Source organism: Macaca nemestrina, chromosome 4, assembly GCF_043159975.1.
Source record: "Macaca nemestrina isolate mMacNem1 chromosome 4, mMacNem.hap1, whole genome shotgun sequence".
Lineage (NCBI taxonomy): Eukaryota > Metazoa > Chordata > Mammalia > Primates > Cercopithecidae > Macaca > Macaca nemestrina.
In genome coordinates, this window is record NC_092128.1 from 78,895,889 (window position 1) to 78,922,633 (window position 26,745).

Sequence of the window (26,745 nt, forward strand, 5' to 3'; positions counted from 1 at the left end):
ATGTGTATTAAGTTGCATGGCACACAAAGTTTGGAAACAGTATTTCTGAAAGAATTTTCAGCATGAGTAAAGTCTGTAAAAATTGGTACAAACACTATTCTTCTTAAGGTAATCACACTTTTGTTCTCGTTCAGTGAAGCTGACTGTTCACGTATTCTAACAGTGCGTTTTAGAGTAGGATACTACTTTAAACAGAAGAATGTAAGAAAATCATGCTTTTATTGCTCCATTGTTCTTTATAAAGCAAATGATAGGAAAAAAAGGAGGGCGAATGAACCATTCTTGTCCACCTCTCCCCCAATATTATATTATTAAAACTGGAGTGGTTTAGCAGAAACAATGATACATTTCTCAGTGTTACTTGGTGGTTCAGTGTCCTTTTCCGGTTGAGTAGTATAGGAGATGAAGACCCCTGTGAAATATGAAAAATGACAATCTGCCACTGTTTTATATCCCAGGCCAAGTGTCTTGTAGGATCCAGTGAGGGTTGAATGTCCTGGCAGAAGATCTCAAGTCATTAACAGAAAAAGCTCTTTGGCACCCTGTGTCATAGAACAAAGTGTCAAACCCGTTCCCATTACTAGGTGCCTGTGGTGCTTTTCTTAAATAATCAGTCCCATTCAGACAGAGATTTTAAGGTCTCTGATCATCTTTCTATTTCACAAGCAGTATTTTTTTTTAGGCTAAATGGCACTAGAAGCAGAATGTTTTTAAAGTAAGGTTTAGAAAAGGACTTGGTATGTTCCAAAGTTAGCCAGATTCTTTCTCATTTTCCCAAAGGTCAGACAGAAGTTCAGCTCTGACAGCATTGTACCTGGGCATCCAGATAGAGGCAGGCAACATTTGTTCTAGCTCTACACTCTAGTCTGGGAGACCTGGGAGCTCCTGTACAATTAGGAATCAATTTTAGGATAGCCTCATGAATCTTAGAAGATGGAATTAGACAAAGCTTTCTTTGCCCCTACTTTGACCATTTGACCTCAGATATGGGTGCCCCAAGACTTTAATTTTTCTTCTTTAAAGTTTAAAGTTTTTAAGAAAATGAAATAGCTGGTAAGTGAAAATAGTCAAGAAAACATTGCCATTATGCTATATGTACATGTGTATTTTTTCTAAAGTGGATTTTCAGAGACCCAGTTGGAAGCTGGTGTTTCACTGTCTTACTCTGCATATTCCCTAATGAATTCCAGGCAGTCACAGCAGCAGAGTACAACTTTTGAGATTAGAAGAGCTTACTCTTTAAAGATTTATTTTTAGCTGGAAGGGAGAGTGTAGGCCTCAAAATGCTGGCAGGTATGTTCTACAGTGGGGATCTAATTTGGAGGTCATTGGAGATCTGATTCCAGATGAAGGTCTCAGGGGGGCTCCTCTTGCCTCTGCTATAGGACAGGGTAGCTCTGCTGATTGTCACTGCCTTGTGTGAGGGGTGGTCTCCATCATCCAAGGGAATTCAGCCTGTGGTTGCCGTGGGACCACTTGTCTAGAGTATACATTGTATCTAGGCCCAGACCTGCCAGAGTGTCCACAGGCACACTTGAGAAAATGACACTCCAGACTCATTAAATATCACAATTCGATTTTGATGCCACTAACTCAGGTTCCTGAGATAAATTTCCATACAATTCCTACAGATTAATATGGATATGTGCATCACCCCGGGACAGGCTCTGGTGAAGGGCAGGCTTGGAGATGCAATGGGCAAGGTTGGGGAAGAGATACCCTCTTCCGGGCTCCGATTTGTGCTCTGAATTTGGGCAAGCTCTAGGAGAACTGGCAACCCCACCAGCACCAGAAGAAGCTGGTCCTGGCTGTTTCCTTAGACTGGTGAAACTGCTCTGTTGGTTGTGCCCTGGAAGGGTGGAGAAAACACACACACACGCACACACATGCGGTCTGAGGGGGAATGGCAGGGACAGGGTAGAGCCACAGAGATAGAGAGACCTAGAGTCAGAAATCCTGAGTGAGACACACAGAAAGGCAGAAAAAGGCAGAAAGATGCTGAGGGACAGAGACACCAACTACAAGAATGACAGAAGAAGGAGACAGATAGAGGGAGTGAGAAAGATACTGAGAAAAAGGGACAGTAAGGGAGAGACTGAGAAAGACAGAGACAGCCAGAGTTGGAGCACAGAGGCCGGGTCTGGGAGACGCTGGTTGAGTGGGAGGTGTCAGTAGCAAGGGAGGTGGTGACGGCTCGAAGCATCCCCCGTTCTCCTCCTCCCCCTTCACGCTCAGCCCAGCCGGCGGCGAGGAGTCGAGAGCCCAAGGTCGCCCAGTCCTCTCGGCTGTCTGGAGCTGAATGGCTGGCAGTCCGCTGCTCCCCCGCCTCCGGCCCGGCAGCCACAGGTCGGAGGCTCCCGGCGTAGTCGCTCGAGGCCGGCAGGAGGGCCCTGCACCCTCCCGCGCCCTTCCCCGCCCGACGCTACTCCCTGCTGCTCTTCCCGCCACTCCCCTGGGCTTTGCGATCTTCCCTACGCCCCCCGGGAAGGGGGCGCTGCGGCCACCGAAGACACCGCGGGAGCCACTTCTCCCTGTAGGCCCAGCCCGCGAGAGCCTGAGAGCGGGATCTGTTTACATGGGGTACTAATTAGTCTTTGAGGAATCATTCACCCACGTGCCAAAGTAATTGTCCGTGTCAGGAAGGTAGGCGTGCCAAGCCGCGGCTCTGCGGAGAAACCACCACCACCGCGGGGGCCAGAAACCCAACGCGCTCCAGAGCGTCCCCGGGTGGCCGGGCAGCACCAGGGACAGCGCCCGAGAATCCACTGAGGACAGGCTCCTGGGCTTCCCAGCGTCGCGGGTAGAGGTACAGCTGCTCCGTGTGCCGCAGGCTCCAGATTCTCGCCACCCCACCCCTCCCTCAGAAACTCGGACTGCTCTCGTCTGCCGTGTGGTTCTCTTTTCTTCCGAAAGGCCAGAGTCTTATCTCTCAACTTCAAGTCCAGAGGACTTGCCCAGTCTCCTCCCCTTAAGTCATTTCCACCATCCGCAGGCAGCTGTGGGAAGCCGAGAGTCCTAGACTGCTCGTCCCGGTGCCAGCGCTGGCAGTCCCAGTCCGTCCGGTGCAGCAGTCCAGCGCATTCCCCTCTCTCCCTCCCTCTTGCTCTCCCTCCCTTTCTGTCTTCCTCTCTTTCCTCCTCTACTGCTCCCTCCCTCTCTTGCCTCTTAAGTTTCCTGCACCGTGAATCCAACTGTGTGTGCCAAGCCTTGGCTCCCGCGAACCAATCCTGAGCGCGACCCGGGCACTGGGACGGCGACTCCGCCAAAGCTGGACGAGGCAGCTGGACCCGTCTGCGCTCGAGCATGGAGACGGAGCGCCTGGGAGGGCACGTCCGGGGCCCTGGAGACGCCAGGCCCGAGTAGCTCCTCAATGGAGCCTGCCCGGAGCTGTCCCTTCTCGCCGGTTTCACCCCAAGTCCTGTGCGGTACGTACCCTTCGCCTCCACTGTTCCCGGAGGGGACACCTTGGAGCGGGGTGGTGGGCACCAGGAAGGGACGCAGGGAGGGGCGCTGGTTGGGAAAGAGAACAAGCCTGGCAGGTGACCCTCACAGCTTGGAGGAGGCTTCCTCTCTAGAAGTTAGCGACCGGCTGTGCCTCTTGGCTCGAAAAAAGTAGTACTAGAGACGTGACTGTGAGCGTTCGTGTGTATCTCTGTGTGTGCCAGGGGCTCGAATGGGTAAACTGAGCCCTGCTTTCCTGTATGCAAATTGCATTCTCTTTCCCCACCCCCACTTCACCGAACGTGTTGAGATACCTAGTACCTAATCCTGGTCAGTTCTACCTACCCTTTCCTTTCACCGCGCCCCCCTCGCTCAGTCTCTCTCTTTATCTTTTCCCTCTATCTCTCTCTGCTGGTGTGTACGTGTGTGAGCACTGCCAGGGCTGGCGAAGAACCAGCCGCCGCCTTTAGTCCAAGCCGCCCGGCCACCAAACACTAGGGCAGGTCTCGCTGCCAGAGAAGGCTGGGCTCCGAACCAGCCTGCACGCGGCTCAGTGTGCTCCGCCGCCTGGGAACTCGCACCCGAGAAGCGCAGGGCGCAAGGAGCCCCTCACCCTCCCTCTCGTCGGCCCTCCCGCCTGCCCGGCTGCGGACCGCGCGCTTGCTGGTCTCAGGCGCTGGATTTACTCGCTTTTCAATTTTTCCGTACCCTCCTTCCTGCTTTTTTTTTGGTCCCCCACTCCCCGCCAAATCCCCCTTTCCCCGCTTGATCGTCAAGCCTAACCTTGCCCGCGTGGTCATGGGATGTCTAATTTCATTTGTATCTAGGCTGCTGAGAGCGCTCCTTGCTCTGTAAAGTGGATGTCAGGTGGATCTATGTTTTTGAAGGAACAAAGACTCAGAGAAGGCACCGCCAAGGAAGTTTGAGACGCGGGAGAATGCAGGCTGCGTGCTGGTACGTGCTTCTCCTCCTGCAGCCCACCGTCTACTTGGTAAGTCTTGGCGGGTTCGGGGATTTTGCATTCCCACCCCGGCCGGGAGGCAAAGAAACTGGAGTCACGCGGGAGAAGGGTTACACTGCCAGTTCAGCGAGAGCAGCTTCCTAGCAGCTGTGTTGGAGCAACTTTGGCAAGCTGGTCTCCGGATTCCTGCGGACTTTCCGGGGTTCCCATCCCCATTTTTTGCTCCAGTCCCCCAGTCTCCTGCGCGTGATTCTGAAAAGCGGCTAGGGCGCCCAAGACACCCTAAACCCAAGGAGGTAGTGAGATGGGGCGCTTTATGTGGTAGAGGGCAACGAGATGAAGTGGAAGGCAAGAACTCTCAGTAGCTCATGCACGGAGTTTAAACGAAGGGAAGTTTAAAAGCAGGGTGTAGTTGGGGGGTGGAAAGCACAAATCTGCCCAGGTCTGTGAGTTTAAAAGTGAATCTACCCACCCACTTCCCCGATTTGGAGATGAGATACATAGAGAAGCGCAGTTAACTTTCTTTGACTTGTAAAGGTTCCGACAGGATAAGTTAAACTATCAAGTTTAACTTTACTGCAAGCAATCGGAGTTAGGTCAGAGATACTACAGCAAACATGTCCACCTTCCTCTCATTTTCATCAAATAACTAAATCCCATTTCCAGTGACTAGTCCATTATTAGGGAATGGTAGGCCTTGTCGCCAGGGAGAGAATCCTAAACAAAGCCGCGGTCTGTGTCTTTCAGTAGCAGAATTTTCCGGGGGCTGGACTTTGTACACTGCTGGAACTCGGTTCCTGGTTGAAGCGCTTTGTTGTGGTGAATTGAGAGCTGTTTGTGCCGTGTTGAGGCAAGGAAAATGCGATATTTCAGGTCTGGCTTCTGGGGTGGGAATGGGGGAATGGGGGTAAGGGACACTTGTACCCTGCTGGTGAAGTTGTGTTCAGTGTCCTGACCACCATAGCCCATCCTGGGCTGTGGGAGTGCACCGAGGGCTCGCTGTGTTCTGTCTAGGGGTGAGGTGCGCTAAAGCAGCCCGAACTCTCTGATGGGGCTACACCTCTGATTGGAAGTGGTATTGGCGCCCCTCAATCCCAAGAGCCTTAGATAGAACCCACAAGCCTGGAAGAATTGCCATTCCTACAATTGAAAGCGTTTCTCGGCCGTTGCCTTGATGCATGTGACTGCAAAGCTGCGAGTTGTGTGAATTCTGTGTATGTGAGTGAGTACGTATATATGTGTGTGTGTGTGAATGTGTATTTAACCGATTTCAGCTTCAATCCAAGAACCCTTAACGTTGCCTGTCTTTGCACCTTTATCGCCTGACCGTAGCAGCCGCGGACGCCAGAGGGCGCTGCGCATCAGCGTCCTCGCCCACAGGACACCTTGGGGTAAACAGGTGAAAGCCAGGGCAGCCAATCCAAAAGAACAGCCTTTCTGATTCTGTCGCCGAAGTCTGTGCCTTTCCCCGCTGGAACGCAGACGGAATGCAAAAAGTGTCCTTCCCATTTCCCATCTTCAATCATTTTCGCCCCCACCTGTGTCCAATAAGCCCACTGATATTGAGAGACCATGGATGGAGGGCAGAAAGTTTGGCCAAAGGAAATACAGAAATTTTTTATTGAGAGATGCGGGGAGGGAGAGCAAAGTGAAAGCGACGGGGGCGGGGGGAGGGGAGGCCGGGAATATTAACGATTCCCTTGACCAACGTAACCCGTCTGCCCCTTTCCTCTGCATACCTTTATGCATGACCTGAACCTGAAGACTGTTCTTATGTCCTTGGGCTGTGCTCACACACACGGCAAGGGCTTGGTGCAGTTTATTGCTTGGAGCAAGTATTTCGATAGTCTGGAAAATAATCTATCAAAAGCAGAAGTGAAATCAATACGTTGTGTTAAATTTTAAATGTGTTTGTTGGCAGTTAAACCGTTTTCCACTCATTACAACAACAGTGCTGGATTTATTCTAATGCGATGCGTTCTCAACAACAAGCGCATTAATTCTCCTTTAATTGTAAACTGGGAGCATTTGAAAACCATTCAGTGTGCAAATTATGCTGATTCAATTACCGTTTAGTTACAGACTTCATTACCTGAATGCCTTTTGGCAATACAGAGAAAGGAGACCATTTTTCCAATTTCACTCAAAACAATACGAAATGTGAACAATAAAATAGAGAAGGCGATTTAGAAGTCCATTCTTTTTTCTCCAATCTAAAGTAGTTTTGTGTCGGGGATTAGAAACCACATGCACCACAGAAACTAAGGCTGATGGCTGTGACCCAAAGCAGTATTTCCAGGGATTGTAATCCCATGGATATTTGCCAGCAGAATTCTGAGCTGTTTTCCTGGAGGAGCAAAAAGCTGACTTCTACCATGGAAATGAATTTAAAAGGGTGAATTGGGCAGTCATTTCAGGATGGTTTTAGACAAATAAAGAAGTAGAGAGCCTTGATTAAAACTCTAGGGCAATGAACCGATCAAGAAGCGATCAAGGCTTCTTTCTTCATCTATTTCATTAAATACCAGATACAGTTAACTGGATTGATCATTTGTTTGTAGCTGCACATTGGAAGATCTTATCCCTTTGTAGGAACCTGCATTAGATGCATACAGATTGTCAGGAGCTGCTTTAAGTTACATTCAAAGAAGGCAAGAGTGGCAAAACCATTATTTTAATTTTCTCTTGAATTGACATAAGCCAGGGAAAAATTTGATGGATAATTTTTGCCTTTGTGAGCTCATACCACTAGTTAAGTGCCTGTATCACTCTGTTTATGCCTTGCCTCTTGACTGATATCTCAGTGCACCTTGCCCTTTAAGCCCATGGTATCCTAGCTATGTTTCCCAGGGAGTAATCACTACATTAAATCCAGCAAGCAAGGCTTGTCTAGTTATCTCCTACAGAAATATTTAGGCTTCTGTTTAAAGAGAATACCTTAAATACTCCCAAATTTGAGAATAATTTCTTATGAAAACTCTGCAATAGGTCAATACTCCACACCAACCCACAGTTTCCTGCCTGTATTTGGGTGAATGTTTGCAAAGTATATTTCTGGCCCCAGGATTCTTTGAACGCTTTAGGTTGAGGATTTTTGTGTTTTTTGAGAGACAATTCTGTCCTAGTTCAAAATAGAAGCTTATTTTAGTATTTTAATGGGAAGCTAATTAGATATGTGCCCACAGAGTTACCTTCTGAAGCATGTTAGCTAGAATACTCAAAATCCACCACAGGACAAGCTCCAGCCATAAATGCATGGGGGTGGGAAACTAACTTTTAAACATAAAGGTAAAGAAAATTTCAGACTATTGAATGTTATATATTGCAGATTTAAAAGCCTGAATTCAATAGGAGAGAAGTCTATGGTTGACAATGCTTGTTAAAAATAATTTAAAAAGTTTTGCAATCTTTATTCTCTTATTAGTCCTGGACCAATTCCAGAGTATTTTCAGTATGATACAATGGGATGGCAGGATGATAGCATTTTAACTTTATTGAAGCATATACTGAATAAGCTAGAAAAATATGGTTTCTTGCTCTGAAGAATGGGGGTTCTAACTTGAGTCAGCCTCATTGGATCAAGTAGAAGGATAGGCCAGGACACTAGGAGAGCATCTCCTACAGGTTGTGGCATTCTGTTTGGGGGCTCACCTGTGGTAATTCTCAGTTAGAGGGGTGAGCCTAATGAGCACCTTCTGAACATGCTAATGAAAAAGTTACTCAGAAATTGAGTCCAAGGCATCTGACAAGGCATTGTATAATGTTACTGTGACTAGTCACACATCCACAGCTCTATTCTAATGAGAAGAGGCCCCACCATTTCTGTTGGGAATTAAATTGCTAGTAATCGAGTTGCTTTTTAAATCAAAATAGGCAGGAATTAAAAATCCTTTCTAAACTTGTGCCACAACATTTTGAGCCATCTATTCTCTCAAATTTAGGATATTCTTAAAATGTGAATTCTACACCAATTGTTTAATAGAGTTTCAAGAGTAATTAATGTATCCATGGGACCACTACCTCTACACTGTTAAAAGCCAGATCATTTGGGTGAATTCCACTCATTATGAAGATGGCTGTTAGGTATATTGGAGCTGGGGGAAAAGCAGAGGGAGAGAGGACAGCAATGTCTTTTCTTTGGATTAGGTATGTGTACTTCTCATCCTTTAAAAATTAAGCCAGCTGCTCAGTGAAAATTTTAATCAATTTGAGCTTATTGCTGAAAATAAACAAAATAAAATAAATTTCCTGACAGTGACTATTAAGTGTTCCCTACTAAGGCTAGTTCTTGGAAACTAAAAGTTTCTCATTCCTTTGCATTTCCTGACTCTTCTACTACAGACCAGCCTTCTAGATAGATACAGGATTCAGACTAGATTTTTGGAAGGTCCTCTACCCCGGCATCACAGCCGTAGAACTCATCAGTTTTAAGATGTATTCCTGAGCTCTGTGGAACACAGAAATTGCTACTATTCTAGGCATTTCCCTGAAATGTTCAACTTTCCATTGACCAAGAAAGCAGCTCGCCCAAGTGTGTGGGAAGAACTTGGGTGGGCCACATTTCTGCCCCATTTCCAGAAGGATTATCTTGGTCTGAGGCCTTCTAGTGATAGCTTTAGGGAAGCTGACTGTAGTGTTAGGAGAGAACCAGGATTGCTCCAACTTTCTCAGCGGTATTTTTTTGGAAAGCCATTAAATTCGTGGCTCCTCTGTGCGAAGTTGATTTCTATTTGGCTTTGAATTGTTGACGGCTATTTCTTCCTTAATGAAAGTGTTGTCTGGGTGAAAAATATACCGGGTGGCTGGGAAATTGGTTGATTTTTTTTTTTTTTGAGATAGGTGCCCAATGTCCTGCTTTTCTATCTGAGGGAAGATTTTCTGCACACTGCAGAAATTGACAGCATTGTCCGGGTAATAACCGTCGTCGACAATATTTTCAAAAGGACATTTGAGTGATGAAAGCATTTGGATATTGCTTTTTCAAATAAGAAATTTTCTGTCCTGAGCTTCTTTGATTTTATAGGGGGTGGGGAGTTAACTAGGGGGGCGGTGGGGAAGAAGGAGTCACGCATTGGCAGAGATGCCTTCCCCATCCGCCCAGTCCTGGAATACCAAGGTGCTTGTCAGCTTCGCCTGGAGTTCCTGGATCTGAAGAGCCCTCAAAGAATTCGGCTGCGAGTCAAAAGGGAATTTCAGGAATGAGGAATAACACTCTTCTTGCGCTCCTATAAAGCAAGTGATGTAAGCTCTGAAAGTTTGCCTGCCAAGTGGGAAGTTAGGAAGTGTGCATTCTTTCTGATTTTTTTAAAAATAAAAAGTGTCTAGCTTTGATTCGATTCAGGAAAGCTCCTTTTGGGCAACCATGTCTGTTAGGGGCTTCAGATCTCATTTTAAGACCTTAACAGTCCCCGCCGTTTTAATTAAGGAAAGGCAGGCGAGCCTGCCAGCCAAGAGCAGTCGGGTCAGCGGCTTCATGGTGCAGCTGAGTCTCAAAGCGGGTCTGCACTCTCGCCTCCCTCTGCATTCTCTTAGCCACCACTTGCCTGGTCCCGTCGCGTGTGTGCAGGAAGTTTCAGTCTTGATTTATCCACTAGTCAAGTTCCCGACCAGCTCTTTTTCTGGATGTCAGCACTAACCCCCTCCCGGAGCTTGGTAAACACAGCGCGCACATTTTTCTGCCTCAGATTGGCATGTTGACGACTCTGCTTGAAGGAATGTGACAATAAAGTGGGAAACCAAAGCTTGGCAAGCACTTAATCAAGGATAAAAAGGTTCCGCTGTAAGGATGTCACTCAATTTATTGTGAAAGTCGAATGAATTACGTTTAATGAAAGTGCTCCCCAGATGAATATTACCAGCAATTTCCTGAGTTGGCTCTGTCAGCTCGAGATGAGGAAATGCCAACCCAGATCAGAAAAGAGCGCCCGTCTCAATTACTATGCAAGCTTTCCAAGAGCGGCTTTTTATTGAGATGATATATATTGGCGGCTTCTTCAAACCCCTCCGCGCGCCCAATAGCGCGTTTGCGCATTTTCCAAGTTTGCCGTCTGCCCTCGCGGGTTGGTGGCTGTTGTTTAAACTTCCGATGAGCGCGCTACGTTTCTGCTACAGTATGAAAAACCTAATTACCTCCTCTGTAAACAGCTTTCCCTAGTATATTTTATTGACTGCGGAGGTGGGAGCCAGCAGGGGGTCCATGGGGGTGGGCGGGGAGCGGATTATCTCGCTCCGGTGCCCTCTGTGGTCGAAAGTTCCTTAGGCGTCTAGTCAGGGGCTCCGGGTGGTGGAGAGCGAGATGGCGTCGGGAGCCAGGGCGTTGGGACAGCGCAAGCGGTGGGGTCCCCGGAGCAGCAAGACAGTAGCGCCTCTCGGGCCACGGCTTGCGAAAAGCTTTCCTAGCTCCTTCTTTCTATAAATTAATGAGGGCATTTTACTCGTTCAAGCCGGAAATACGATGGGGAGGGGGTGACACCGGACGCAGCCAGAGCGCATCGCCTCATCTACATGAGAATGGAGAACCGGGAGGCTTTTCTTGTACTGTTTCTTTCTCCCACAATAAGACAAATTGCTGCTTAGAAAAACCGAGTGTTTCCTTAGAAACTGGCTTGCGGGGGCTCTGCGCGTCCCCACTGAACCTGCCTCTGGTCGCGCCTCGCCATCACCCCCGCCGCCCTAATGGATTCTGACGCGAAGGATCCCAGCAGCCGCGGCTAAGGGCGCAGGGGGAGGCCGCGCGTCCTCGCCACACCAGAGGGAGAGGGCGTCCGGCTCACACATTCCACCCTATATCTTAGACCCCGTCCTCAAAGATAGACTTTAAAAGGCCATTTTTCTTCGTCTTCTACAAGAAACAAGAAACTTTTTTCGACGTAGATGTCATACCCTCCCTTCGGAAACTCAGTCCGCTGACCAAAGCCGCAGTGTTCGGGCCCCGGGGTTTCCCAGCTGAAGTGGCCGCCGCCACAGCTGCGCGCTTTATTGTCTGCTTTCAGTCGCAGGTGACCTCGAGCGATCCCCAAAGGTTTATGGAAACGCAGGTGCAAACCTCTCGCGTCCGGACCCCAAGTTCCCACACCAAAGCGCTGTTTCTGGGGAACTTTTCGTCGACGCCACCAAGCTTCGGTGCTTCTGGGACAGCGGGCTGGACAGCGGTAGTTTTCGGGAGAGAGGCCGCAGGCTATAAGATTTGATCGGGCGCAGGAGGGCTTGGGGCACGCCAGGGCCCGGAGAGCGATTCTTCAGCACCGCGGCCAGCGCCACAGGCTCCGCCCCGCCTGGTGCCCTCAGTAGGACCTCCCTCCCCGCTGCAGCTCCGGCTGGGCCCTGAAAGTCGAGTTAGCACCCTCAGTTTCCGCAGATACCTCCTCAAGGCCCAGTCGTGACTGTGACGACGCGCCTACACTTTCCAGTTATTCGGGCGGCAGCTAGCTCCAGTCGCTAGGTCCCCACCGTGCCCTGCGGTCAGAAACTCTGGCTTGCACCCCTCTCCATTCCCCCACCCCGTGGTTGCGGCGTCACGTGATCACCACGGAGCTTATGCGAATCTTTCTTTTCCCCAACTTCTCCCCTTACGCAGCCTCCCATTCTCTCACAGTTCTTTAAATCTACCCCTCCCCCGAAACAGAAACGTGAAGCCTGTGAAGTAGGGCTAGAAGTGTCTTTAGAAACGTAAAAGTCTCAACTGACAGACAAGGAAACTGAGGCAACCAACTTTCTCGCAAGAGTAAAACCCTATGGGGAGAAGCGATTCTTGCCCCTCTTCCCCCCGCGAGGAACACGGTTGGAACCACCCAGGCGCCTTCCAGGCTAAGGGGCCTTTAGTGGCGCGCAGGGGTGAGGGATGGGGTGGGGAGAGTCCTAATTATTATGAATTTCTAAAGGCACAGTAATTATTCACGGGGAGCAGGACAAACCGCGGCCCAGGCAGGGAAATCGATATATTTGCTATCGAAAGTGCCTGGCTCGCCTTTAACGCAGACGAATGGGGGATGCAGCCTCATTATTTTCTGTGGTTAGGCTCGCCAGCGTGGGGCCTGATGCAGCGTGAAATCTATCATCATTAGACCCGGGATGGGGCGGGGTGGGGAGGGGGGAGTTTCTCTTTACTTACCAAACCGCAACAACAAACAAACAACGACAAAACAACCTCTCCAAACACTCATTCTCACACAACGTTGCCCTACCTCTATCGCCCTTTGCCCTGGCCGCTGTTGCACACTCCCCTGGGGGCTGTCTGCGCGCCCTAGAGCAGACACTGCGGTCACTTAAAGCGCGCCCAGTTCCTCCACCGCAGCGGTCACACCGTTGATTTGATCCAGAAATAAGGTCGGATAGTACCGAGCGTTGGCGCTAGGGGTTGTCTGTGTCAAAGGCGAAGGTTGGCTGGGAAGTTCTATCCGTTTCTCTTGCCTTAGCGTAGGAGTCAATCCTTTTCTTGTCACCCGATTCTGCAAATTCTCGCTGTATTAAAGGAGCAGAGATCTGGCATGTAGTGCTTCATGAACCCATAGGATAAGTTAGCTCGGAGAAAGGCAAGCCCTCGAGAAGGAAACGAATCAGAAGGTGAAAAGAGCGGTCGAAAATTGAATAGGAGAGGAAGAGAAGGTTTAGGCGCAACGCCTTGGAGGTATTATACGAGGCCCTGGAGAGATTCTGGCCTTTAGCTTAAGGGCCAGCCCGCTTTAGTTTTCTAGGAGTGGGTATAGGCCCCACCTCCACCCACCGAGGTCACTGAACTGTCCAGGGTCTTGCCTGCTGGATTACAAGCCTATTCCCATTTATCCTTTCTTCTGCAGTCCACCCTCCCTGGCAGTCTTTTTCACACTCAGAAGTTGCCTGATGTCCCTGGTGGACAGCTGCTGGGATGAAACCTGTATTCCTGTACAGGTGTCTTTACAGTTCCCTGCAATGCCATATTACTTAGGGTTAACTGAGGTGTGTGTGTGTGTGTGTGGTGTGCATTTGTGAGTGCGTCTTCTTCATCGTCTTCATCTAGCTCGCCCTTCCCTTATTACAGTGAATCAATCACTGCAAAGAAGATAGGATGTAACAGTTTTAAAATAACCTAACTCCTCCTTCAATGCAGTAAAATGATCATATTTATAATAACATTAATGAGAACAAAATAAAAAATTATAGCCTTCCAGGCATTAAAGTAATAATATCTGCCCTCTTCTCTTGGATTTTCTTTTCCTCAGAGCCCAGCCTTTTTATGGTACGTTGTGATTACCTGAGTGTCTTTGTTTCCTTGTGGTCAGAGACAGCTAGCCAACACAATACTAGGACTGTATGATCTATTGGCATCATTTCCTCCCACCCTCTTCATTTTTAGAGGCTTTGTAATTAAACTCTGTGAGATATATGTAACATATATCCAGTGGAGAGCCCTTTTATTTATATTTATATAGCATGCTGAGAAAGGAAAATTAAGGAAGTGCTTATATTGAAGTAATAAGCCTACTTTGATATTAACAGAATTGTCCTCTTAATTTACTTCTCTCAAGTCTAAAGGACTATCTCTCTGAGACCAGACCCCACAGTCAAGCCTCTTTAAAGAGAGATCCCAATAAAGTGAAAAAGACATTTATTAGCTTGTACTAACTTAGAGGAACAAAAGGCCAGGCTTACCACTCACTGGAAATGTACACTATAGTAAAGTGCAGTATGACGCAGGATGCTGAGCAGAAAGACGTGACTGGAAATAGCTGCAGGGCCCTACATTTTTCTGCCTCCCTGCCTCTAACCCACCATAATGCATAAATTTACACATAGTGTAACAGGGCTTTCCAGAGCTAAGATAAAGATACAAATTGGCAGGAATTTTAATATAAGTGAAAACCACAGACTAAAAGAAAGAGGCACTGACTTTCTTCTCTAAGAGGTTATTGCAACAAAAATTATGACAAAGATTTAGAGAAAATTTCCTGGTTTTAAAAAGCCTTTTTCATTTACAGATTACATATACACATATACACAAAGCAGAGCAAGGTTATATATGTTTCTATTTATCTACCTCTTTAGAGGATTCCATGGAAAATAATTGTGGAGAATTCTTTTGTTTTCATACAAGTTGTTCCAACATGGGTTTGAAAGTACCATTTCCTTGATAGGAATCTGGTACCTGACATTGCACTGTTGCCCTGTTTATGTCAGTGTTTTCAGCTACAGAATGAAAGCGATTTTGGTAAAGAGGAACTACAATGGCATGATAGCTGAAATTTTAGTCATGCACACTCCAGCCTCTTCAACTGAACTTTAGAAAATGATTCTTCTCCTTGTAACCTTGTAGCTGGATGTTATGAGAGGCCCATAGGTATATAAAACAGCTTATATAAAATTAATGGACTGCTTTACATTCACAATCTCTTACTTGTGAAGCCCTTGTAAAATATTGCATCTATTTAAAATAGGAAGAATATAAAGTTAGGTTTGGTGTGCAATCGATAGTTGTAAATGTTTCAGTGAAATATTTGATTGTTTTGAGTGAGTTTGACAATGTAATGGAAATTTATTGTCTGTCTTAGTGCAGTGATATGAACACTGATATGCTAATCATGAATTGTCCCTTCTTTTATGTACTTGACCTGTTTTGAAACTGATTGTAAGAGTCCAAGGTAACATCTAAGTACATAATCAAAATTTTAGGAATGATACATTTTCTTAACTTACTAGATACAAAGAAATCTATGGGTCACAAAGAAGTCACTGCTAAGAAACAGAAAAGCCCCTCTAACATTGCTTTATTATTTTGCTTAAAATGATCAATAATATATTAGTTATAACAATATATTAGTTACATATTGTTGATATTCTATATGCATTTTTGAATAAGTAAATGAAAAGAGGTTTTGATTTCAGCATCAAACATAATAAAAATGAGACTTTTTGAAGGTAGTTAAATCGTTAAAAACAAATCTCTTCCTGTTTTCCATAGGCACAATTTGAGGTCCTTATTTTGTTCTTCCTCTGAACAAAAATTAAAACTACATTTTCTCATTTATTCTGTTACATAGTTTATGGATCTCTAAAAAATGCCATAGATTCCATTATGATTTCCTTTTTTCCTTACTGTGTATTTATATTGGGGGAATGCAGCTTTTTTTTTTTTTCTTTTTTTTTCTCTTGCCTTCTTGGACTGAGAATTATACACGGTTAAAAATCATGGTGACAGTTTAAAAGGCTGTTCCCCTCCCCATTTCATTCCAATGATAACTAGAATAGTAATATTCTTTTTTTTTCCTTATAAGAATGACCACTGCACTATCCTGTTAACATCTCCTCTAAATCAGAAACAGTGCCCTGACTTATCAACTGGCTACATGCACTGCTGATGCTGCCTAATACTTGATGGAAAACTCTTAAAAGCATGAGCTGGGCTATATGAGACCTGTTATATTTTCTGTTTGAGAAATTTTAAGTGAAAATTCCATAATTAATCCTAAGTTTAATTCTAAAATCTGTTTGCAGAATGATGAGTTGTGATTTGTTGTTGGAGCAGCTGTGCTGTTAGTAATAGAGTTGCCTAACTAATCTCTGAAATTGAAGATATAAAAAACACCTTTACTCACATATTTTTTTCCAGTTATTTGTGAATAGTTTCTTTCACCAGGGCACCATCATTTACTGTGTTATAGAATTAAATGCAGAGAAAGATGCAAGCCACTGCATATGAAAGGAAGTTATTCATGCATGGTCAGTGTAGTATTTCTCTGGTCTTGATGTGGAACTTAATTACTATTGACATGGAGATTTTGCAGAACATGGCAGAGTTTTTGCCTCTTTCAAAGAAATATATAATTGAATGATGACTGCCTGGTGTTAGCTTTTCAACCTTATTTCTTTTGGTTTAACAATGCAGAATTGTGAACAGCTGCAGTGAAGAGGCAGCTACAATATCTAGCTATTATCAAATAAATGCAGATCTGGCGTATGAGCTGAGCTACCACTTTTGGATCTGCACCTCTTGAATAAGCATTCTGAAGTGTGGAAGCGTGAAAAGTGAATGATTTGGCCTGAGACGTTTAATCCTGCCTTGCATTCTTGACTGAAATTCTTCACAATTAGGGTGACTCACATTAATATGTGGCCAGATGTATTTGCACAGATTGATGGATTCCCCCCAACCCTTGATGTTCCTTAAACAAGTGGTTAAAAGAGTGAGAGGCTTTAAAGGCAAATCAACGTGCCTCCAGGTGGCTGATATTTTCCCAAAGTCCAGCATCAAACTTCCAGCCAGGTGGATAATATCATGGCACCCAACCAGGTGTCAACACTGAATTCACTTGGCTCCACTGAGGACCTGGCCATAAGGGAGAGAAAACAGGCCCCTTCAGTCATCCCAGGACCTCTTTCTCTCTCTCAGATCCCTCACTGCAATTCTTAAGGGAAGCAGCATTGTGAAAGCCTGGCTAGGAGAAAAGAGAGGGTAATGGTAAAGTATATCCTTAATTCTGTGACTTTGGGCAAACTTAACTTCTCAAATCCTCAATTTCCTTACTTGAAAAATGGGGCTGACAATATGCCGTAGAGTTACTATTGAGGATTCACTGACTTAATGTATTATAAAGAGCTTAGAAAGGTGACTGGTACAATGCAATGATGAACTAACAAAGAAAAAAATTCTTGCTAACATTTTAGAGAGAAGAGTTTCTGGATCAGGTTCCCATGTGCATCCAGCACTGTCCCTATGAACATGACACAGAAGGGTTGATTCTATCCTAGGGCCATCCTATTTTTTGTTTACTTCTTTCAGCTAGTTGATAGCTATACAGTTGCTCAATGCTGCCCAGAAAGTCATATGTATTTAGTGTGGGTAGTTACCTTTGTGATTACAGCCAGAAGAAAATGGACATTTTGGCTGGGTGTGGTGACTCACGCCTGCAATCCTAGCACTTTGGGAGGCCGAGGCGGGTGGATTGCTTGAGCTTAGGAGTTTGAGACCAGCCTGGGCAACATGGTGAAACCCTGTCTCTACTAAAATACAAAAAACTAGCTGGGCATGATGGTGCACACCTGTAGTCCCAGCTTCGGGAGGTTGAGGCAGGGGAATTGCTTGAACCTGGGAGGCGGAGGTTGCTGTGAGCTAAGATTATGCCACTGCACTCAAGCCTGGAAGACAGAGCAAGACTTAGTCTCCAAAAAAAAAAAAAAAAAAAAAAAGACATTTCTACAGCAACTAGCCAATGTTTATGGAAATGAAGAGACAGATCATCCATAGGCTCAATAAATAGATTGCCTAATTGAGATGAGAATCCTTGTGATGTTTTAATTCCGGGTGGAAAACACTATGGCCATTTATTAAGATCTGATTTTAAATATAAATTTGTGAGTAATATTTGCTTTAGATTACTTTTAACACTTGAGATTCTTTTAAAATTTGCACACAGTGTAATCAAAACTCATAATAGCCTACTGGGTTTTAAAGTCCAGGGGACTTTTCCCTATTGAAGTTCATTCTAGCTGAATACCTGAGTGTGACACATTAACTCCCCGGAAGCACTTGTCGAAACAGTTTGGTGGAATGAGAGCCACAGTAGCCCTCTCATGTGCTGCTAAGGATATCTTGTATAGGTTACCATATGCCCCCTTCCAAGGCATTGCTGTGGGTATCCAAAAAGAGTTCCTACACAAAAACACTATTTTGTTTTATATTTGACATTAAAATGGGGAAGGTGTAAAGACTACTACAAAGGATAAAATGTTCCATATTTCTGTTTATATTCTGAGTCAAGCACTGTGCCAGGACCTTAACGTGGAGTTTTTTTTTCCCATTTATTTCTTTTAATGATCCTATGAGATGACAGGTACTATTAATATTAGGTCATATTAATATCTTTACTCTTAACATATTAGTATGCTCATGCTAGTGATATGGTTGATAATACCCCATTTTATAGATGAGGAAATTGAGGCATTGAGAGTGTGTTTGGTGTAAGGTGGCAAGATTCTATCTCAGGCAGTCTTATTCTTGAGCCGGGACTTTTAATCACTACCCCATGTTATGCTTGTGCTGGAGAGTCTCATTGTAAAAATATTTCAAAAGAAATAACTATGTTGCCTTCCATTTTAATTAAGAGTTCTTTTTTTCTCCCTCCTTTGGGCCAATCCTATTTGGGGAACTGGGGTGTGCATAAAATTGCTGTTGCTACTACTGTAGTTACGTAGTTTTATTAGATGCAGTTTTTATTCTTTAGGGACTTCCCATCAAATGGGGATACAAAGTTAAGAAATGCAAGCTTGATACTGATGATTGTGACTGCAGCTTCTGCTCGTGGCATGTGGGACACAAGCGTTTTAGGAAGTCTGCATCTATTGACCTGACCAATATGAAAAATGATCCCTGGGCCTCAGGGTAAGGTAAGAAGTGAGACTGGGACATAAAGTACAGCCCTCACAGTCATCTGTAGTAGATTTAAAAATGATGCATAACATCTGTATCTCTCCTAACAAATTACGCTCATGTTTTTTGAATTATTTGCCATGTCTTGGCAGCAGGAGGTGGGGAGAGAAGACCAGAGTTCACTTCTAAGGGGGTAACCATATATACAGAGCATAAACTCTAACTTTCCTGTGGCATTTAACCTAATGAGTCCTGCGTGGTGACAGCTTACTGGATTTAAAAGGGGATGCAAATCTATGCTCTTTTTGAAGTGAAATATTTGCACAATCATACAAACTAAGAAACTTCAAATCTGCTTAGTTTAATACAGTCAAAAGGGTTTCCGACATCCAACTAATTTAGCACAGGTGTTTCACTGCATTCTGCATATGTAATCTAAAGATAAAGTAGAAAACTTCCTTCACAATATTGTATAGAATTATTCAGTCTATGTTGGATCTAGGAATTCATCTATCTCTGAAAAATAAAAGTAGATCCAAGATACTTTTGCCCAAAGTGGAAATTCTCTGGTAAGAGATGAGGGAGGAGAGTCTGGCTTCATTTCAGTCTTGTACTACATTTGACCTTGGGAGAGCTTAGTTATGCCTTGGGGCAAAAAATTAAATGTTCCATTTTGCAGCAGTATCATCTTTCACCTTTATGTGGATTTAAAAATGTAAATAAAATTGCTTTCTGTAAATGGTATACATGAAGGTCATATTCATATTCTCCGCAAGAATTCAAAATGCCATTTGACCCATCATTGGCTCAATAGATAATAATGTGTTCTATTAGTTTCTAGTAATCTACTTTTTAAGCATTTTATGACCCAATATTTTAATGCCTAGTTCCTAGTTTGTGAAATAAGAAGTCAGAAATAAACCTTTTAGCACTTCATTGTAGATTTATTTATAGAATGTGTGCTTTCAACTTTGAACTTTAAAAAATGCCAAATCTTCCCAGAATATATTTCCTTAGTTATAAAAGTGGTCTGGATGAACATCTGCACTGCGGAAGAATATGCATTTAAAAGATTTTGAGGGCTCTAGCTTTTTTTCAACTATCATCTGTGTTCCTTTTGCTTATTAATTTTTCTTATAGATCCCTCAGGAATTAGGGTTTAGGAACCCCGATAACAGAGTGCAGCCAATAGACTTGGAAAGTAGTGACTGTTCTGTCTTTCAGAGAGTGGGTGTCTGAACTCTTTTTATTGCAATTTGGATAATAAAACCCTGATAGATCCTTGTATTTAATTGTCATGATTTTGATCGTTAATGACTTTTGATTGCTTCTTCTGGAGACACCTGTCAGCAGCTTCCGAAGCACAGATGGCTTTATCAGCAGCAGTAGGAGTTTCTTTTTCTTACTAACCTTGAGCTGAACAAATTATTTTGGGAAGATGAACATACCAATGTCATCCTAGGTTTTTCTGTCTTTGGAATATTATTTTGTTTATTGAATAATGAATTGAGACTGCTCTTTTTTAAAAGCTTTTGGCTTTTGGATTTTGTTTGATACTAAAAAGCATTAGTCTCTTGTCTGAGTGGGTGTGTGACAATTATTCAGTGGCCAAGGCCATACAACTAAGGTGAGAGAATACTTCTCTGTTTACTTGGAACAGTTCTGTTTTATGCCCATTGCCTATATATTAAAAAAATCCTCTTATATTCAGAAGTATCCTGGTTTGGATGATAAATTATGTGGTAGTCTTTTCAGTGTTCAAATGGCTGACTGAGAAAGGTTGATCATGAGCTATGAAAGGTTGCTGCATAGGCAAGAAGAGTATTTCCATTTCTTTTTCATGCTCCTTTCTCCATTAGGCATTCAGGGTCCTCATGGACTTGGGTGCATAGGGTTCACCATGATATATCTCATGGAACATAGCCCATACTCTTTTCCTTAAAGATCTGGTAAAATTTTTGAATGAAAATTTGGCAGTACACAGTTACAGGAAAATCTGACAGAAGAAAACTGACTGATTAGCCATTCAGATATCCTGCAGCTTGCATCAGCCTGGTGAAATTGATTTGGTCCCAGGCCCGGAAATGGAACTTTGTCAGTGCTTCTAGAGTTAATAGATATTCAGAAATAAACTGACTCTCACCAGAATACCCTTTTGATATACCCTTTTCTTGTGAGAAGAATATCTGAAACACTATTTAGAGTACTTTCCTTTCCAATCCAATAACTGAACCCAAGTTTTCTATGCTGACAAGCCCATCCAGTCTTTTTGAAATATTCTTTCTTTAAATATGTTACCGTCACTGATGAAACTTCAGTTAAATAGCTGTACCATGGACCTGTTAAATATTCCTCCTATTCCCATTTTTGGTTGATTATATCCACTGAAGGCATTTTTATCTCCCTTAATGTCTTTGTTCCTTGATAGGCTAGAATCTCATTGACAGCCTTGATTCTTCATCATGTTTTACAGCTCCCTTTGTAAGGCGATGTAAAGGCCTTGGGGGTAGAACTGTGAATGTGTGATGTTGATTTAATAGGTCAGATTATTCATGGTGGAGAATTCAAGCAATTAGTTAGGATCCTAGGCAAAGTCATTTAGTTGTGTGATGGAAAGAGGGGAAAAGAAAGCGTTTTCCATGCTTCTAATTCAAATGTTTGACTTGTTTTTCTAGTGGGCATCCTAAAGACATATCTTAGTTTTCCTAAATTTCTTGGGATTATAGAAGTTGGTGTCTGATAAATAGAGTAGGGGTAGGGTGAGGTGGTCCTGGGGATTGATACTAGAGCCACTTCACAATTTTCTGTTTTATAAATATATTGACAAAAATTAACTGGATCCTTCTTGGTAAGAAGCATCAATGCAGATTGCTACTTCTGACAGCCCAGAAGATGAGTGTACTTCTTAGTTTGCTTTTCTGGGAAAAGTCTCATCAGAACATGTACCGCAGGAATATAATTTCTTCAGGCCTCTGGCAAGAACAGAGCTAATAATAACATACCAGAAATTTCACTCCAGTTTGGAAACTAAAATGGTCTAAAAGACAGAAAGCATTAAGTTGATTTTCAAAGATACTTTTTTCTTTTTTATAGAATCAGAAGGAGAGAAGAAAAGGGGAAAGAGGGAGGAGAGGAAGAAAGAAATACTTGTATTTGTATTTATACTGTATTCAGAAACTGTTATCATAAAACTATTACCCTCTCCAATGAGCTAAACAATTGACATGCAACTTGCCTTAGTCACCGAACACCTGAAAATCGTTATAAATATTTTAATCAGCAGAAAAGAGACAAAAAACCCACCCAAACATCAAACATGCATCACCACCCAAAATATTATAGAAATGCATAATTTGTTGCCAAGGTGGCTGTATATTCCGAACACGGCATTTTTATTTCCAACCATGGCATTTTGCAGTGGGGTTGTTTTATAAACTTAGTATATGAACAAATATGCTCTTAATCATGAGTTGTAAAGAACCATTTGCTTTAAGAAAATTTAAAATCTTTTATTTATTAAACTACCTTAGCAGAGGAATATCTGTATTGTGTAGGTTATAGTTGCTCTGAGGACTAATGATATTGGTACTCTTGAATCTCAGAAGTGATTAATTCTCCTAACATATGCTTTACACATAATGGTTTTAAGAAAGTTGTTGGTTTGCTTAGGATAATGGCTTCCAGCTTCATCCATGTCCCTGCAAAGGACATGATCTTGTTTTTTTTTTTTTTTTTTAATGGCTGCATAGTATTCCATCATATATATGTACCAAATTTTCTTTATCCAGTCTATCATTGATGGGCATTTAGGTTGATTCCACATCTTTGCTATTGTGAATAGTGCTGCAGTGAACATATGCATGCATGTGTATTCATAATAGAGTGATTTATATTCTTTTGGACACATATCCAGTAATGGCATTGCTGGGTTGAATGGTCTTTCTCCTTAGCAAACTAAGGAACAGAAAACCAAATACCACATGTTTGCACTTACAAGTGCTTCGAGCTAAATGATAACACATGGACGCATATAGGAGATCAACACACACTGGGGCCTTTTGGAGAGTGGAGGGTGGGAGGAGGAAGAGGATCAGGAAGAATAACTAATGGGTACTAGGCATAATATCTGGGTGATGAAATAATCTGTACAACAACCCCCCATGACACCTATGTAACAAACCTGCACTTGTACCCCTGAACTTAAAATGAAAGTTTAAAAAAGGAATCTGTCAAATTGAATTTTGAAAGAGAAAGTTAGTGGATTGCCTTTGGAACCTGGTAGTTTACCAGTGAACTCTGTGATATGGTTGAAATAATGGATAATTTTCAATGTCTTAGGTGTTTAGAATTTAGATGGGAGATAGATTTTAACCACCACAAGATCTGAGACAAAGCATTTATCCTCTGTTTTGTGCATCATGCTTCTCCTTCTACAGGATGTTTCAGTTTTTCCAAGCCCTTTGTTCATTTGTAAATTTGACTTGTATTGTGATTGGGAAGTGTCAAAATTAGGGCCACTCACAGAGCTAGATATAGAAGATTTTCTAATGACATACATTGGTCACTAGCCCCTCTTTCTGACCCCCACCATATCTCTTCTCCTCTATGATATACTCAAAATTACCAATAAGTGCAAAAAGGCTCTTTAAAAAGAGAAACGTGGCTCTAGAGGTACATTGGTGGCTTGTGGTAGAGTTAGAGTAAGTCAACTTTTCCAGCACTCAGTGCTCACTGGAATCCCATTATTGAAACTAGAGTCCACATCCTGATTGGTCAATATGACACTCTTAGTGAATCATAAATTTCTCCATTCTTGGGGCTTACTACATTAGACAGTCATCTTTCCTAGGAGCCACTGCATTATATTTATGTGCTCATGGTAAGTTGTGTTTCAGAGACAGAAAATGGATGAAGAGATTTCAAAGAAGTATGTTTCCTTTGATAATTGCAAAAGACATTAAAAATAGTCTACAAGTCTAATTTATAATGCTGATTTCTTCATTTGGGTAATCATTAACAGTAGAATAAATCATGGGCCAGAGGGCTACATGTTTGTGTCTTAGATTATCAGAGGTAACCTTGCAATGGTATGCCATGCCATTATTTTTTGTTAGACTCTCATATGAATCAATAAATTATTCCACCCACTGTCTTGTCGGTTCTCCTATACATAAATCTAATAAAAGGAGACTAAAGCTGTGTTCACAGAATGGTGGCATAGCACTAAAAAAAAATAAATTGGCTTAAAGAGCAACTTGTGGCTACTTTAAAAGACTAATCCTGAGACTTTAATCAGTTGTCATGATATTCCATACATGAAGAAAATTGAGGTACAGTATATTGTGTCTTGGGGTATAACTCTGGCCCTATTTTCATTCGTGGTGCCATTGAAAAAGGAAATGAGTGGATTTTTTAATGGAAATCAGAACTGTTACAGCTTTAGCAGAAGGGTGAAAGGTAAAACATTATTTCCTAGCCAGGACATTTCAGCTCACAATGAGAACAGACTTCCCTCTTTCTGTACACCATCTGCACAGCCTTGTGGCCTGCATCGCCATTACTGTCCAGAGAGAATGTTACTTCCCAGAAAGGATCAGAATTTGAGCAATGTTCCAGCCTGGAATTTCAACTCTTATAGGCTGTTTGAGAACACAAGTTGGGAGGAAATTGCCTGCTGCTTATCAGCATCCACTTTTTGTTGATTCTTCCAAAAGGATTTGGGCCAATATTCAATATCAGATGCTATTGGAGCCACTAGCCTATAAAACATGAAGTGACTTGTTACAATGTACCTTGCCATACTTATAATTTGTTCAAACCAAATATGAGATGGCAGGGTTTTCTTCCCATGTGTCCTAGGGGATATTTCCTTGCCAATCATTTATTTCCTGACCCTTATAGAAAAGGAAAATTCTTTGGAATGGTACACATAATTCTTGCAAGGTCATTAGGCAGTTTTCTAGATGTAGCCTCTGCTCTGAAATGGGAAGAGAGGAAAGCCAGGCATGGGTAAGTCATTTGATAAGTGGTGAATATAAGGCATAGGATAGTTAATTGTCTTACCTGGGTTACACATGTTGGAATGAGAACTGTAGTCTGCTGATTTCCATCTTGCTATGACAGAAATTAAAGCCACAAGATTTTACTGCTTCCCCATCGACATAAAGGTGAAAGTCTAATATGTTACTAAGGAGGACTTTACCTAACAATACTGTCTTTGTAAGGGAGATAGAATTCTGGTTTGTCTTGGTAGTAGCTGATTACCTTGTTGATCACTGAATTGGAAATAATAATGAATGCATATTGTAATGGTTCATCGCTATTTCTTGATTCTAATGTTACAATAATTTCATCAATTTTACAATATAATCTGTCTAACTCTGTAGAATTCAGAGGCTGTGGGACCTTGAGTCTGGTCCAAGTGGCTCTGTGTGCTCAGCATGTGACAAAAAATGATGAATGGAATTGCAGGTTTAAGGAAACAGAGGTCTTGTTGGAATGACATCTACTTCTCTTCCAGGCCAGACATGACATACCCAGGGGTCAGTGAATCATGGCGAAAGAGAAATTTGACAGGCTTGAAAATGTAACTTTTTTTGGTCTATTTGATTTTGAGCTGAAAAACCAAAACAAAGGTAGTTGCATTTTTCTATTATCCATAACTTTGTACATCTAAATCCATAAAGCTATATTCAATTAACTGCAGTAAGAAACACATGTCTGACTTTATGAGACTTACAGTTGAAGGCATGTTGCCCTTTTATATCTTTTCCATGGGTAAGGTCTAGCTTGGTGAAAGAGACATTTTGCTTTTGATTTGTGTTTTAAGTTTATTCCTTGCCAGTGATTTATAACTCTCCATTTTTACCACTCTCCCCACCACAGCCTAGATAAGGTCTCTAAAATGGTGGCACAGTATCTTCCAAACATTATCCCTGGCATCTAGGACAAAGAATCCCTAATGTCCACAAAGGTCAATTGAATATTTATGCTTGACACGAGGGTTTTTAAAAACATTGTATAGGAACTTGGGGTTCTTCCCATTTTAAAATGACTGTTAAGTGGTGTTTTCAAACTCTTTAGCTGTGGAAGAGGCATTAATTCTTGACTTTTCCACTTAATTTCTGGTGGCCTTGAAGAAATTCTCTTTGCTGTGCAACCATTTTACAACAGTAGGCAACTGACACAAATGGAAATAAATGTCTACTTCTCTCATCTATGTAGTCTTAATTTTCTCAATCACAGAGCCTCTTCCTAAATGGGGGAAGAAAACAACCCAGAGATGCAATCTGTGGCTGGGTCAGGATTGGTACACTGATGGAGAAGGCACTTGTCAAGCTATGCAGCAAAGAATCACAGTGCCTGTGACAGCTAGGCCTGGAGGCCCACATTCTTAACATAGTTGGAAAACAGAGGGTCTAGTCACATACTTTTTTTTTTCCTTTGGTAGAATGCTTTTCATTGCCCTAATTCTTGCTTGTTTTTTTCTTAAATAAACAAAACAAAACAAAAAAACACACTTGAAAGGAGCCTCAGAAGGCAGGTAAGACAATTTCATTGGTCTATTTGGTCTCTTATAGTTCCTGGCATTCTCCCATTGTTCATACTTGTATTTTCTCAGCATTCTCCTTGACTGGAGTGCTCAGTCATGGCTCACCTAAAATATTTGCATACTTATCCCTTGCTTCTCAGCCTTCTGGCAAAGACTAAGTGCAGGCTATGTATGTGTATTGATGTGTTTCTTTAAGACCAAGGTTGTCATTTCTGTCATCTTTGTTGCCATTGATTAAAATAATTGAAAAAAAAAGTTAAAGCTATACAAAATTAGAAACAATTCAGCCCAATTTCTTCATTTCAAGAACCAAGGCCAGGAATGGTTCACTTTCTTCCTTTAAGAGTTAGATGCCAGATCAGGTTCCCAAAGCAATTCTTAATAATGTCATATTAAATGTTCTTATTTAATTATTTGAGAAAAATTTTAACTGGAACTGATACATTTCAAAAA

The 26,745-nt window shown here is 42.9% G+C and overlaps 1 protein-coding gene across 2 annotated transcripts in view; it reads left to right on the forward strand.

Moving 5' to 3' along the window:
* Window positions 1-1,978: 1,978 nt before the first annotated feature.
* The window catches only part of LOC105475580 (neurexophilin 1), a 337,138-nt gene continuing 312,371 nt past the window's right edge, over window positions 1,979-26,745 (forward strand). Inside the window, exons 1-2 of one of the 2 annotated variants that reach the window (XM_011730967.2) lie at window positions 1,979-3,425; window positions 4,269-4,432. In XM_011730967.2, the coding sequence (XP_011729269.1) occupies window positions 4,379-4,432 (54 nt within the window). In that variant the 5' untranslated portion in view covers window positions 1,979-3,425; window positions 4,269-4,378. Of the gene's footprint in view, window positions 3,426-4,268; window positions 4,433-18,594; window positions 18,758-26,745 lie in introns of those variants that run through there. The other variant, XM_071094885.1, reaches the window with a different exon arrangement.